This window comes from Protobothrops mucrosquamatus, unplaced genomic scaffold, assembly GCF_001527695.2.
Source record: "Protobothrops mucrosquamatus isolate PMUCROS unplaced genomic scaffold, P.Mucros_1.0 scaffold_292, whole genome shotgun sequence".
NCBI classification, from domain to species: Eukaryota; Metazoa; Chordata; class Lepidosauria; order Squamata; family Viperidae; genus Protobothrops; species Protobothrops mucrosquamatus.
Window position 1 is genome coordinate 494,793 of NW_015386368.1, and position 14,346 is coordinate 509,138.

The 14,346-nt window shown below is 37.9% G+C and overlaps 1 protein-coding gene across 1 annotated transcript in view; it reads right to left on the minus strand.

Annotated features, from left to right (window-relative positions):
• MAP3K7 (mitogen-activated protein kinase kinase kinase 7) overlaps positions 1-7,168 on the minus strand; it is a 35,319-nt gene extending 28,151 nt beyond the window's left edge. The window contains exons 1-5 of the mRNA XM_015831964.1: positions 7,062-7,168; positions 4,635-4,745; positions 2,053-2,118; positions 1,427-1,472; positions 551-689 (exon numbers count right to left, since the gene is read on the minus strand). Coding sequence (XP_015687450.1) covers positions 551-689; positions 1,427-1,472; positions 2,053-2,118; positions 4,635-4,745; positions 7,062-7,151 — 452 coding nt within the window. The 5' untranslated portion in view covers positions 7,152-7,168. The remainder of the gene's footprint in view (positions 1-550; positions 690-1,426; positions 1,473-2,052; positions 2,119-4,634; positions 4,746-7,061) is intronic.
• Between the last annotated feature and the right edge of the window lie 7,178 nt (positions 7,169-14,346).

Consider the following 14,346-nt stretch of genomic DNA (forward strand, 5'->3'; position numbering starts at 1 on the left):
ATTGGCCTAGGGAATTTTTAGTGGGGTTTTAAGAGAAATTTTAATTATATAGGCCATAGTAAATATTTCTTTTTAATTTGGTTTTAAATTAGGTATTTATTGTAGTATCTGTTTTATAAGGCTGTCAGCCGCCCTGAGTCCGGTAAGGAGAAGGGCGGGATAAAAATTGAATAAAATAAATAAATAAATAAATAAATAATTCCTCCTTTCATATTTTAACTGAAAGACTGCCAGCTTGAATCTAGGTCTAATACATCAGTGTTATTAATTTTAATCACAATATTATAAAGTAACAAGCATTAGATCTCTTGCAGTTATTACAACTGATTATCAAGTTTATCAACGGTTAGTGATAGTGAGACGGGCAGCATATAAATTTCATAAAAAAATTAAAATTATACCCTTGAGTGCTGGTAAAATATAGTAGAATATTTACATAACATTCAAATAACTTATATTGCACCTGAGAATTACTATTACAGACCACAATGTTCTCTAGGCTTATTAGAAAAACGCCTTTAAGTGTCTTACAGAGTTCTTGAAAACCTACTTTGGTGGTTTTAGGTCCCTGTGAATGAGTGCTTTCGGTTTCATGCTGTGAAGGTATGCTACTCCTTGGGAACATTGTAAACACCAACTCATTGCATGTGCAGCAGTATAATAAGGTAGAGGCTCAGCACCATGTAGGACTGAAAAACAAAGATACAAACTAAAAAGAATTTTATTGTACATTACAGGAGACATAAAACGGGAATGTTACTTCTGAAATGTGCTCCAGGACTTACAAAGTACACAACAGAAGTTATTTTTGTTCCTATGCTTCTATAACAAAAATCTTGGGTGCACCCATTCAGAGACCTCCAAACGTTGTTACAAATTATAATGTTCAGTATGACTAAAAGGAAAAATGATTAAATGTGTGACTAGAAAAACAATCTGTTTATATATATAAAAAAGAAAGAAAAAAATCTTAACAACAATATAGCTAAATATTTAATTTCTGACTTCCCCCTTCTTTGTATTCCAACTAATTTGCAATATCTGTTGAGCATGTTAATAATATTTGATTTTTTTTTGTCTCAATCTCATTTGCTGCTGAGTCATCACTACAATGGCTGTCAGCCTGTCAACCCCAATAGGAAAAAAAATGGTCAGTTTTATTTTAAAGGAATTGTTACAACCTGAATTGGGTAAAATTTTAAATCTATCCATCTATCAATTCATCCAGTGTACCACTTGCTGCATCAGCCAGTCCATGATGCTTAACAAAAGCTGTAAGTGTAACAATAAATTTCAACCCAAAACAGTCAGTGTCATTAAATTATTATAATAAATAAGAAAGTTATACAATAATGCATTAACATAAAATGAGATGGCAAAACTTTAAGCAGTTTTCTGGACAATGCAGTTCAAAAATGATGCTCACCATTATAGAGAGAACCTCCTTCAGCATATTCCATTACAAGACATACCTAATGAGGAAAAAAGCACAAGCAAAGTTAGAAGACCAATTTATTATTTTTTTTTAATATGAAAGAAATATTTAGAACAAGGATTTTTATGAAATGCTCCCATCTTATTTTAATAATATATAATTCTGTTTTACTCCTGAGACTGCAGAAACAACTATATGTACAGATTTGGTCAGAGCTGTAATTGTTTCTTTTCTTCTTCTTCTTTTCTGCTTTATTCAAGTACATAATTGCATATGCACATTAACGCATATTAAAAATCCTGATAATACTCTTGTGATCATCTACAATATGTTTCAGTCATTAACATTTATGCATGCTGATTAAGAAATAAATTTTAGAAGCTCTTCATTTAATTTAGAACCAGAATAAAGTAGCGAAACACTGATCAATAAATCTGTAGAACAAAGGTGGAATGGAAACTGGAAACCTGTATATTTCAAACTGAATGCGAAAGGTCTGCTTTTCCCATAAATGAAAAACTCAACTTAGAATATGTAAATAAGCCAAATAAAATTAAAACAGGCACAGATATTTCACTTAAATAAAGAGACTGTGGAGTCCAAAAGTTGCTACTTACTGGATTTAAACAAGCTCCATATAACTTGACGATATTTGGATGGTTCACACGTGACAACTGTCGAAGCTGAAATTTTAAAAAGCAATGTATTTAAAATTCTCTTACATAAAACTTTTCTTTATATAAATGATCATAAAAAGCAGTTTAATGATATATATATAATATTCTGCACACATATAGAAAAGAGCAGCACGTCAGTTCCAAGTTTAAATTAGTCAGAGTGCATTGGCTAATACAGAAGCTACCTTTTAAAAAGAATTTCTGAAAAATTCCTGGGCAAATTGTCACTCTCTAAGAGGATATGGATATGCTAATTCATCAGATGTGATTGTTAAATGCCTATGATGATACTACTTTGGTTTGTATTTCAATTCAACAATGTTCCCTATGATTTTCATCTGCCATCAATCTATTATCTGGCTGGGAGCATATCATACGTAATATCAGGATATAATCAACAGGGTCTATACTTGATTCCAGAAATATATTTATCAGTTCTACCTTGGGATAATGCTGTAGTACAATTGCTTTATAAACTACAGCATCACATAGAACAGACATGTCAAACTCGCAACGTCACGTGACATCGCGCAACGTATCAGAGCTTTTTCGCCGTTGCCGTCAATGGGGTGGGCGTGGCTCCGGTATGATGAAACAGGCCCGCGGGCTGGCAATTTGACACCCCTGACATAGAAAGACTCTCCTACATCCACAAATTTCCAACAAAGAATTTGGAAGACTAGGAATACTTGGTTTGTTATCAAGAGGAAATGATAGACCACATGCCTTCTTTCAAATGCAGATAATTTCAAGACAGCCTTTTACTTCATTCAGTACTGTATTTCTGATTCTGAACTTCTGCAAACTCAAGTACAAAGCAAGCTACTGGACTGGGCACCTTTCAGGCTGCCAAAAGATTTAAGGAAGGAGTAGCTTCATTCCATTATTTTTTTGAGGCATTCAGAGTAACAAAAATCCTTCTCACTATTTTTATGAATATAAACAAAATTGATTTTTGTCTTCTATAATGGAAAAAAGTTAAAGTATGGATCCTTACTGTGGCTGGGGGAAAAAAAAGATACACTCGGGAGATCAGTTTTGACTTAGATCAATTCAAATGTACATTTATACCTAATCAGATCAACAGCATACTGTGTTTGGTTGATGCTGAATTTGTAAGCTTAAGATGCTAAAAAGAGACAAGTGCCTCAGATTCAGCAATTTGCTTCACATAAATTTAAAATAAACTTTTGCACAGATGATTTTATTACATATGTATATATGTATTAGAATTGTGAAGTTTCAGTTTTGAAACAAAAAAAATGTTTTTAAGGAAATAGAACCATAGACTCCATTTGCAGCTCCTTAAACCAAGAATATCCATGTCTTTTCTGCTGCAGATCTGCCCTCTGGAATGATATCCTTGCAGAGATCCAAATGGGCCTCATTCAGGAAATTTTAAAAGACCTCTAGCTATTCTCCCAGACTTTGCATAAAATGAAGACAGAGCCCCTGCTGGGTGTATTTTCTTTTATGTAGTATGTGGTTTCTGGGACAGTTCATTAATTCTTTTTGAGTGTTTTTTTTTTAAAGACAAACACTAGCCAAAAGAGAAACACTGACTAGCCAAAGCTGCTCTATGAGCTCTATATTTCTGCCTCTGCACATCCTGAAACACATTTTACTTTCAAATCCAAAGCACAATATAGTCCTAATCCTTTTAAAATATCAATTAACTTAATGGCATGATAATAAAGTACTCATAAATATTAGACAGAAAGGAATAGAATTTATTGGATAGCTTTAAGTGTAAGATGTATGCATTAGTACTTCCCATCGGAAAGTTCTGCCCTAGAGGCCAGCCTAAATATATTCAACTTTTTACTGAATGCAATTTTAAATAATGCCTCTGCTCAATAACCTAAGAAGCAATCGCCCTTTGAACATACACTTCACATTTGATGGAAAGGAGGTAGCTCACTCATAGATGTTAAGCAGTATATAAGCAACATGATTTATTCCTGGTGGATAAGCTGCTTGAACAATTTCAGGTGTACTTGAAAATTATGATTATGGTGATCCTAAATGGAATCACTGGAAAAATGACATTTGTTATTTATAACATAAATCAAGTACTGTCACGTTCATACATTCTGTGTGAATTAGTTATACAGTAAATGTTCACTTCTATACTAAGTATATCAAATCACTAGGAAGAAGAAAAGATTGATTTCTGCACATATTGAAAATAAAAGGGGAAATATTAAAATGCTTGGGTCAGTATGACCAAAGAAGCAGAATACTTAAGAGTGCATGCTGATATCGCTTAGAAAATGCAGTATCCCCCAAAAGAAAAGAACTCAGGGAGTGATCTCTTGAACTGTGATTCCCAGTTCACTCTCTTATTCATAACCCAAATTCATTTAAAAAACACCATGTATATAAAAAACATCCCCTGTATAAATCCAGGAACTAATAATATCAGTTCTAATTGCAACTTATAGATAGTAAACTTTTCACTGTACATCCTTTATTAAAAACCTATTGAATTCTTTTGAACAAATTCTAAAGTGAAATTATACCTCTACAATGAAGGCTTTTCGTTCAGATTCACTTTCTATTTGCTTAATGGCCACATCTTTTCCCCGCCATTTTGCTTTGCAAACTACTCCAAAGGCTCCTCGTCCAACAACCTGAATAAAAAGACAATTGGAGATTTTGAAATAACTATTAAAACAACTTGCACTGTCTCCATTAATCCTTTTCTTAATATTTTACATTGTCATGAAAAAATACATATTTATAGTCTGCAAAAGGTCTATCCAAACTTATAACCTGTCAACTTTGAAAAGTTCTTCACAATAGCCTGCTAGGCATTTGGCAATTTTCAGTTTTGGTAAAAAAAATCATGGGGTTTTACTTAACTTTTTTATACAGTTGATAGGTTGAATAAGATTTTTTTATGATGTCTAGAAATATACCCAAAAAGAACCTTAGAAGAGAGGAGCATGCTGGAAATATCTCCTTTTCTTTTATGCATTGAGTATGGAAGCTTAACAAAAAATATCTAATTTCTGTTAGCCACTATTTATTGTGGATCTAAAATGTATGCATAGGGGAAATTGCAACTCAGGTGGTGTGAAATTAACACTATATTCACATTTTATATTAAACCAAGGCTTAGTCATAATTTATTGAATAAGCAATAGTGGCCTGGTTCTCACATCTCACAAAATGAAATCCAAACAAATTAGCATGATGTGTGTACCTAGCCACCAGGTCATTTAGCCCAGAAAGAAAAGCTAAATCCCACAGAGTCTAATGAGATATACTCACCAAAAATATTTCATGGGAGTGTATCTTTACAACAAAAGGAGCATCACACTTGACATAGCAAAATATATACCTCCATAGGGCTTTTTATATACAATTTTATGGGTAGTACCATTATTAAAAGACATAACTACTTTTTAAAAAGATACCATTTCTTCATATGGGCTTAAATCAGTGGTGGCGAACCTATGGCACGGGTGCCAGAGGCGGCACTTGGAGCCCTGTCTGTGGGCACACGTGCTGTTGCCCCAGCCTCCCCCCGTGACCCCTTCCTCTCCAGCAGCCCCCCTGAAGGAGAGTCACCCGAGTGTGGCCCACACGGAGCAGTGCAGCCAAGGACATGGCAGCTAGGCAGCGTAGACAAGACTCTGCCCTCACACCCTATTGTGCAAAGTTGATGCTGCAGGGCGCAGGCAGAGGTCGTGACTGCCATAGCGCTGCTGGGCTGCCTGGGCGATCTCTGGCAGGCCCTGGAGATGGTGAGTGGCCCTGCTGGCAGGCGGGGCATGGGGGGCAGAGCAGGGGTGGGGCCAGTTTTTGGGCACTCGGTCTCTAAAAGGTTCTCCATCACTGGCTTAGATGATACTAACATTTCCAAATTCAATATGGAGAAGGTAACACAACCTATGAACACTTTTAACAATATTAATATTGTAGGATAACATTATAAGCTACAAATTTTAGCAGTGTTTAAACAACCAATCTGCAGCTTTTAAAACAAGTATAAAAGAAAAACCTTTTTATTAAAAACAAGATTTTCTTATGTCATTTATTAATTCTACATTATTGTACAGTTTAAAAGATTTACTATCAGATATGCATAATACAATTTATATTTAAGTGTGACTTCACAAACACAAATGCCATTACTAAGATCTTCCTTGGCATCACTTTCCTTGCAGAAAACAGATTTGGAGATTATAGATTAGATCTGTCTAAAAAAATACATAATTCTGGAATCATTTTGAATGACGAAACCAACATGCAGATATAGTCTTAAGCAGTTTCCACTTATTTCCGTAGGACATACAACTACTGTCTTTAAAAATTACAAGTTTTAGATATATGCTTAAAGAACTGCAAGATAAAACAATTTTCATGATAGGAGCTGCAACTGGTAAGGGCAATATGGAGTTTTTTTGTCTGCTCAATCATACCAATTTGCAACAGGTTAACTTTAAAACTAGGTTTTAGGATAAAAGCCTAGCCCTGGAACTTAAATAAAGCCCACTGGGCCTGTGGTGGTGTTGCAATTTTTAACTCATTTTTTCTGTCTGAGAGATAGAGGCTCACTCTTATCTAGTGAGCTTCCTAAGTGTGAATTTATATCTAAATCTTTTTGTCCTGCGGTCAACATTTTGCACTGTAGCTAGTGCCGTTAGTTATCCTGAATATCTTTTCTTCACCAATGGAAACAATTGGCTTGTGCCCATCTTGGGTCAACTGAGAAAAACCCAAGTCAAGGCATCCCTGAGCTGTGGCATTTTTGCAATGTTACCTTTCTTCAAGAGACATTCCCAATATACCGAGTAGACATTTCTTCCAAATCAAGATCGCAGAGGTGCACAGACATCTGAGCAAGTTTCTTCGAAATACAGGAGTTTCTCCAGAAGAGTGACGTTTAGGACCCCAGGGACAAGCTTCCCCCTCCCTCCCACCCTTGCAGACCTTCTCACCTCTTCCACCTCTATCTCTTTGTAGTCGATTTCTTCAAAGTTGAGCACCGGGGGGGTTTCAATCATGTCCACGGAGCTGGGAGAAGACATGCCTTCCCTTCCCACCGGGTGCAAGAAGGGGGCGCGTCTGACGGGGCGGAAGGGACCCAGGCGGACCTCGAGGGGCTCCCCTCGCCAGCCTGCGTCTCCGGCTCCTCTGCTCAGCGACCACCACAGCAGGGGAAGGAGGGCCTGGCGGAGGCACCCCCTGGGCCGCGGAATAGCCTCATACGAGGCTGTTCCGCCCGGGCTTTATTGGGGCCGCCGGGAAGCCCAGGCCGGGGGGCCCCGGCTCGTCATTTTTGCGACTCACGCAGAAACCGACCCCGGACTCCCTTCTCCGTTTCTTTCTTTTGACCGGGCAGGCCGCGGTCTTTCCGGGGTCGCAGTTTGGGAGTCGCGCCCCTGCAAGCAGGGAGAAGGAAAAAAAAAAAAGATCAAGAGGAAGGGGAGAGTTGAATGGGAAAAGATGGGAGCCGCCGCTCAGAGCTCAGCTGCCGGTGCCGCCGCCGAGTCTGACATTGGGGAAGTTGTATGGGAAGGGACCAGCCAGCTCTTCTCTCCACCCTTGGGGCTCCGGTCCCCCCGTCTTGCTCCGCCAGCAAAAGGCCCGACCAGGACCGCGGCCTGGTAGCAGGAGCGGCGGCCCGCCTCTTCCTCCCTCCCCGCCTCCCTCTTCCTGAAACTGCGCCGCCTTCCTCCTTTGCTACCTCCCAGAGGCCGCCGAGGGAGGCCGGGAGCGGGAAACGCGATTCTGGACACCCGGAGCGCTCCCTTGCTGTGGAAAGGGGCCGGAGGGTCCGCTTCAGCGGCAGCGAAGGCTGAGCAAGCGAGGAGCGGCAGAAAAAAAGAAGCCGTCGCCGCTGCTCCCCCCTGCTCGGCGGGCTGCTTTAGCGCCAGCTCGGGAGGCGAGAGACTGGCAAGCGCTGCTGCCGCCGCCGCTTTTCCAACCCTGCATTCCTCTTAGGACGAGCGCCTCGGTTTTCGCCTGTTTCCCCATTTCGACTTGGGGCAGAGGCGGCGAAAGAGGCAGAAGGAATTTTTCTCCTCGCAGCCGGGGAGGAGTGAAAAGCCACGGGATGGAGCATGAAAAATAAACTTTTAATTTCTGCGTTTTTCTGAAAGCTCAGAGAGGCTCTTTTGTTTATTTTAAGCGCTTCAGCAACAATGCTATGCGGCGGGGGGGGGGGGTAAACGGGCTGAGACAGACTGGTTGGCTCAAAGCTCCCTGGTCCAGTGAGGAAACTAAACTCCTTTCGCCCAGCTCCGGTTGTTCTTTCCCGCCACTGCTGAGCTGGCAGAAAGCACGGCAACCCAAACCAGGCAGCCTTGAGGAGAGAGTTATCGCTGCTGTCCCTTATGTGGGAGAATGTCAGTGCAATGATTGGCCGAGGCCCCGGTTTCCTTTTCCGCCCTCCCTGTATCAACCGCCAATAGCAAAAAGGAGTTGGCTGCTTTCTTTCGCTTGGGGACTATGGACAAAAGGTGTACGGTAGTAACCTTTACAGTTGTTGAGTTAAAATCGAGTTCTTTGGGGGAGGCTGCTATGCTCCTTGTCCAGAATCAACCCAGCTTAAGGGAGGAAAGAGGTTGTAGGATGGAGCAAAAGATGGATTGCAGGCTTAGGAACAGAGCCACCTTCTTCCCACAATGCCCACATCCCTGCTAGATCGCCCTGATAAAAGAGCTAGGTCTGAGATAAATTGTTGCAGGGATAGGGACCTTCAGAAGATCACTATACCTGCATCCCTGTAATGAAAAAGGGGGAAAGCAACCTATTGGGTGGGAAGGGCTTGCAAACACATTTTCAGGGCTTTCTCCTGCTTCTTCCCACATCCCTCCTATGCCCCAACTATTTAAAAAAAAATGACATTGAATTATCAATCTTATGAAAGAATGACATTTCTATGTAGCAAAGATTCAACTGCACTTTAAGACCCCTGGCAATAACATTGAAAGATGGAGCTGGTAACTCAATGTACTTTTGTGGCAAAACTGGAGAAGCTCAAATGAGGTTGTTCCCATCACCAATGAATAATAAAGTCAGTGTGAGAATAGCCTTATGGAACCTTGTCACAACAAGTGAAACATTTGTAATGCAAGTTCTTTTTCCCAGTATTGGCCTTTCCTTCCTCCTTCTTCTGTTTCCTTTTTTTACTGCAGAGTAACTGCAACTTACAACATAAAACAGAAATAAAACAACATTAAAACATGAAACATTAAAAGTTAAAACATTAAAATTAACAACAAAAAACCTAGCCAAGAAAGGAACCAATGTATAAACAAGATGGAGCTGGGATCGTCTTAGTTTACTAACCACCTCCAGAGTTTTATTTTGTTTAGATATGTAGGGTTTTTGGAAGATAGCTAAATATAAAGAAAGGGTTTTAAAAGAAGATTAAATTAATTTCTTATTAAATTTCAGAATGGAAGATGAACAAGTAAAAGAGACAATGATAGCATGGGCAAAGAATTTTGGATATAATATAGACTTAGAGAAGTGGCAAAGTTCATGGCAAAGAAACTATAAATTGACAATGTCAGCTTCATATAAAGAACACTTATAAAATGTTCTATAGATGGCACTTGCCACCAACAAGATTAGGAAAAATGTTTAAAGATATGTCAGAGAAATATTGGAAATGTAAACACAAACCAGGTACTTATTATCATATGTGGTGGACATGTGTTAAAGCAAGGAGATATTGGACAATAATCCACACTTGGTTAGAAAAAATGTTAGAGAAACACATAGACTATAAACCTGATTTTTTTTACTAGATATAATGCCAGAAAAACTTGATAAGCAAAGTACATATTTGATTCTACAGTGTGATAACAGTGGCAAGAATTATATTTGCACAATATTGGAAGAACAAAGAAATACCACCAGAAGAAGAAATAATCAAAAAAATATTAGACTGTGCGGAAATGGACAGACTTACTTTAAGGTTGAAAGAAAAAGAAGAAACAGAATATTTTCAAACTTGGGACCTATATTATCAATTTTTAGAGAAAAGATTTAGGGATTAGGAAATTAATTTGTATTAGTGAATAAGATACTCAGACAACACGTTTTTGTTGAATAATTATTATTGAATTCTGTTAAAAGAAAATAAAACTTTATATATAAAAAAGAAGATTGGTAGACTTATGTGCAAGAGGAGTTCACATGATAACATCCTTTCTCGAGAGTCAGTTATTCAGGCAGATGCCCCCATGTAAGCAAAATATATTGTAGCCCAAGCCAAAATAGAGGGCTGTATCTACTGACAACTGGAGAGACAGTATGCCTGTGTGGGCTTTCCCAGTCCTAATCCAGTATATTAGCTATTATGCTGCACTGGCAGATCTTCCAAGAGGAGGATAGAAAACAAAGTAATATCTGGATTGATTCACCTCCACCCAAATCCTCCATTCAGTTAGAATTCACTGCATATTACTTAATTGTATCCTAATAAAGAACAATGTCTATCTTTGTGTTAGAATAATGTGAAGCTGTGTCCACTCTGCTCCCCTTTCCTTGTGGGAAGAGAAGTGTGGCAAAGCGGCAAAAAAGCTTGTCTTCTTGCTTGAGGACTGATAATGGAGGTGGAAGTCACGGCCTTTTGCCATAATGGAAGAGCCGTAACCCCTGCACTGCCAAAAGGCAGACAACATTAAAAATTTGTGGACAAGGACTTGGAGGGGACGTTTCTGTCATAGTGTGTGATGGCCAATAACAACAGAACTGCCCTCCCCATCTCAGAATGATTTGCAACAGACTTGGTTGCAATGGCAGAAGCTGAAACCCTTCTAAAGTCAAGCAAGAAAAACAAGCAGAAATTATATTTTAGTAAGCTGGGGGTGGGTTGAGGCAAGCATTATGTGCTGAAGTCCTCAACAGTTAGAAATTCTGTTTGTATTTGTACAAGGAGGATATATGGTCATGTCCATACATTTTACAAACTTTTCCCTTTTCAACTTAACTGTGACATTGGCTGGAACAAAATGAGTTTTTTGTTTATGCTAGTAGTCTATCTGTATTTATTGGGCAGGCTGATTAAAAAAAGTGGCCTTATGCCCTATTCTCAGTGGTTCTTGTAAAGACTTGTTTGACACGCTGTTTGTAATATTTTTTTATACAGCTGGAAATCACAGAGTCAGCACTTTATATCAGTGAAGGAGGGCTTTTACACAGAGCATCTTTTGTGGACAACTGGATTGAATTGGTAAGGGTTATATGTCAGACAAACAAACAAAACTCACCTTTAAGCACAATGGTCAATAAGAGCCACAAAGTGCTGAGTGCTTAAAAACCAACAATTGGCCTCCAGAGAGGTTGCTAACTGCTTGAAAATACACTCTCTTTTGGTTTTGTGAGTAAAATATCACCTTTGGTAGTTGCACAGAATTTCAACAACTTTCATCCTGCTGGGAAAGAGATAATTGGTTTGAACCAACAAAATTGCCATGTCATGAGTTTTGATTTAGGCTCATGATATCTTTGAAGTTGTTTTCTAAGCAATTCACACACATGCACACATAATTGTGTTGTCCAGTCAGTTTGTAACCCAATAGCTTTTTCTTTATGCTTTTGTTTTTAAAATGTAGTAGTGTCAGTAGCACCAGATAAATGATACTGAGATTCGGTGACAAAACAATAAGCCTCCATTCTTCCTGATGGAAAAGTTCCTAGGACTGCCAAATTCTTCCATCTTTTCCTTTGTTGACAATTCACTTTAATACTGTGGTAAGGAAAAAAAGACAGAAAAATCTGTGTCATGTGAATCTTCTGTACAATTAATGAGGCAGATTGATTAAATCATAAAAGCTTAACTTGAAAACTCCCAATGTATATTCTGAATTCTGAAGAGAAATCAAACTGTAATGGTTATTCTTGCTTATATATTGGGTGTAAGTTAGTATAAGCAACTATGTATGATTAGAGAAGACAACATCGTTCATTCCACAGTACTCTAAAGCTTTCTTCAAATGAAATTTAACTCTTATTCTCTATGTGGGACTCAAGCATGCTCATAGAAAATGGTTGCTACTGCTTTGTTCTAGAGGTTTTTTTTTTAATTTACCACTGGAGCTGACAACCCTTGTATTTCCTGGATTTCTCCCATCCAAATGCTATCAAACCTACTTAGCTGCTATCATGGCAAGTGGGAATGACTTTGGGAGACAGGAGGAAGAGTTGCAAACATACCATCAGATAAAAGATATCTCAGATCACAGAAGAAGAAGGGAGCATGGGATCCCATTTAGTTTTCCAAAAAGTTAAAGAAGGAGGAGAAATTCAAAGTTTTGCAAAGTTCTGTTAATGTAAAGTTCTGTCTTAAAATAAAGATAAAGCTAGTACTCCTGATTGTGCTTCTACCAGAAAAATCTAACAGCTGCAGAGCCTCTTTGCATTCATTATTAAATTTAAGAGTGTAGAATTACTTCATTTCATTGACTCAGAGCTGGATTGAGTCACTAGGTTGCTGAGTCCAACCATCTGCTCAATACAGAAATGTAGGTTAAACCATCCTTTGGTTCTTTACCTTCCAAGGTCAAAGGAAGTGGTAGAGAACCAGGGAAAATCATTTTGGTTCCTATGGAGGAGAGGAAAGGAAAGTTAGGGATAAGGGTTTAGTAGCTTTGATCAGATGGCTGCAAGGATGCTACGACGGTCAAGTGTGAGGACCAATTGTAAGTTATTTTCAGTGGCACTATAATATCGAATGGTCACTAAACGAATGGCTGTAAGTCGAGAACTATCTGTCTTGTGAGATGAGTGGCAAATAATTTTTTTTACTCTCCCATAATCCAAAGAGGTGGGTCAACCTATTCTCCAAAGTACCTGAAGGCAGAACAAGAAGATATGGATGGAAACTAATCAATGAGAGAATATACCTAGAACTAAGGAGAAATTTCCCGACGTAACAATTAATATTTTATTAATTTTCTGTTATTACAATTCCTTAGTGTTTAATGAACAATGTGTTGTCTGGGTTAATTTATTATGTTAGTAATACCAATTAAGTTCTTACTCTCTGTCGCGTTTTTCCAGCCATTGATAGAATAGGTTCCATGTTTGAAAATATTCTGTATCTTCTTTTTCTTTAATTCTCAGTGTAAGTCAATCCATTTCCGCACAGTCCAGTATTTTCTTATCTCTTCATCCAATGGTGTTTTTTCATTTTTCCAGTGCTGTGCAAATACAATCCTCGCTGCTGTTAATACATGTAATGTATACACTTTGTTTATCATTTTTTTCTGAAATTATACCTAATAAAAAGAGTTCAAGTTTAAAATCTATGTGTTTCCCTAACATCTTTTCTAACCAAGTATGTATTTTTGTCCAAATTTCTTTTGCTTTAACACACGTCCACCACAAGTGGTAATATGTACCAGGGTTTTGGTTACATTTCCAACATTTGCTAGACATATTTTTAAACATTTTTTGCTAATCTAACTGGTGGTAAATGCCATCTATAAAACATTTTATATAAGTTTTCTTTATACAAAGTTGCCATTGTCAATTTATAGTTTCTATCCCAAAGATTTTGCCATTTCTCTAATTCTATATTATATCCAATTTTTTTTCGCCCATATTATCATTGTTTCTTTCACTTGTTCGTCTTCCATTTTCAAATTCAATAAAAATCTATACAGTTTCTTAATAAATTTTCATCAGAACTCAACAACATATAAAGATCAACGGTGTCTGATCTTTATAAAAACCATATATTTTAACATCCTTATCATACCTCGATTGCATTTGCAGTCAGGGCCACCATGATGGATCAATACCCTGATCTTCTAATTCTTGTTTAGATTTTAATTTCCTGTCTGTATTCAGAATATCTTTGTATGTTAAAATTTTCTCAAATTTAACTAAGTTTGGGTGAGCAAATGCTTCCATTCTGTTATTCTGTTAAAGCTTTGGCTGCTAATATTTATAATAGTTGACCTGGTACCATTCAGATGTGCTGAATCACAAATCCTGCATGCAATCAGTCAGTTCGTTCTATGATTAATAATGACTAGAAACACATCAGGATTGTAATTTAGCTCATTTGAAGAGCTCCAAATAGGAAATGCTGTTCCTCCACACGCACACATGCACTCTCTCTTCCATACAATGAGAGAGATGGGTGGTTAAGAAGTTTGATAAATGAATGATTGAATGAATAAATAAATACCCACACAAATAATGCCTTTCTCTGAATGTTCAAATGCAGTGCTTTTTTTGTAAAAAAAAAAAAAAAAAAAA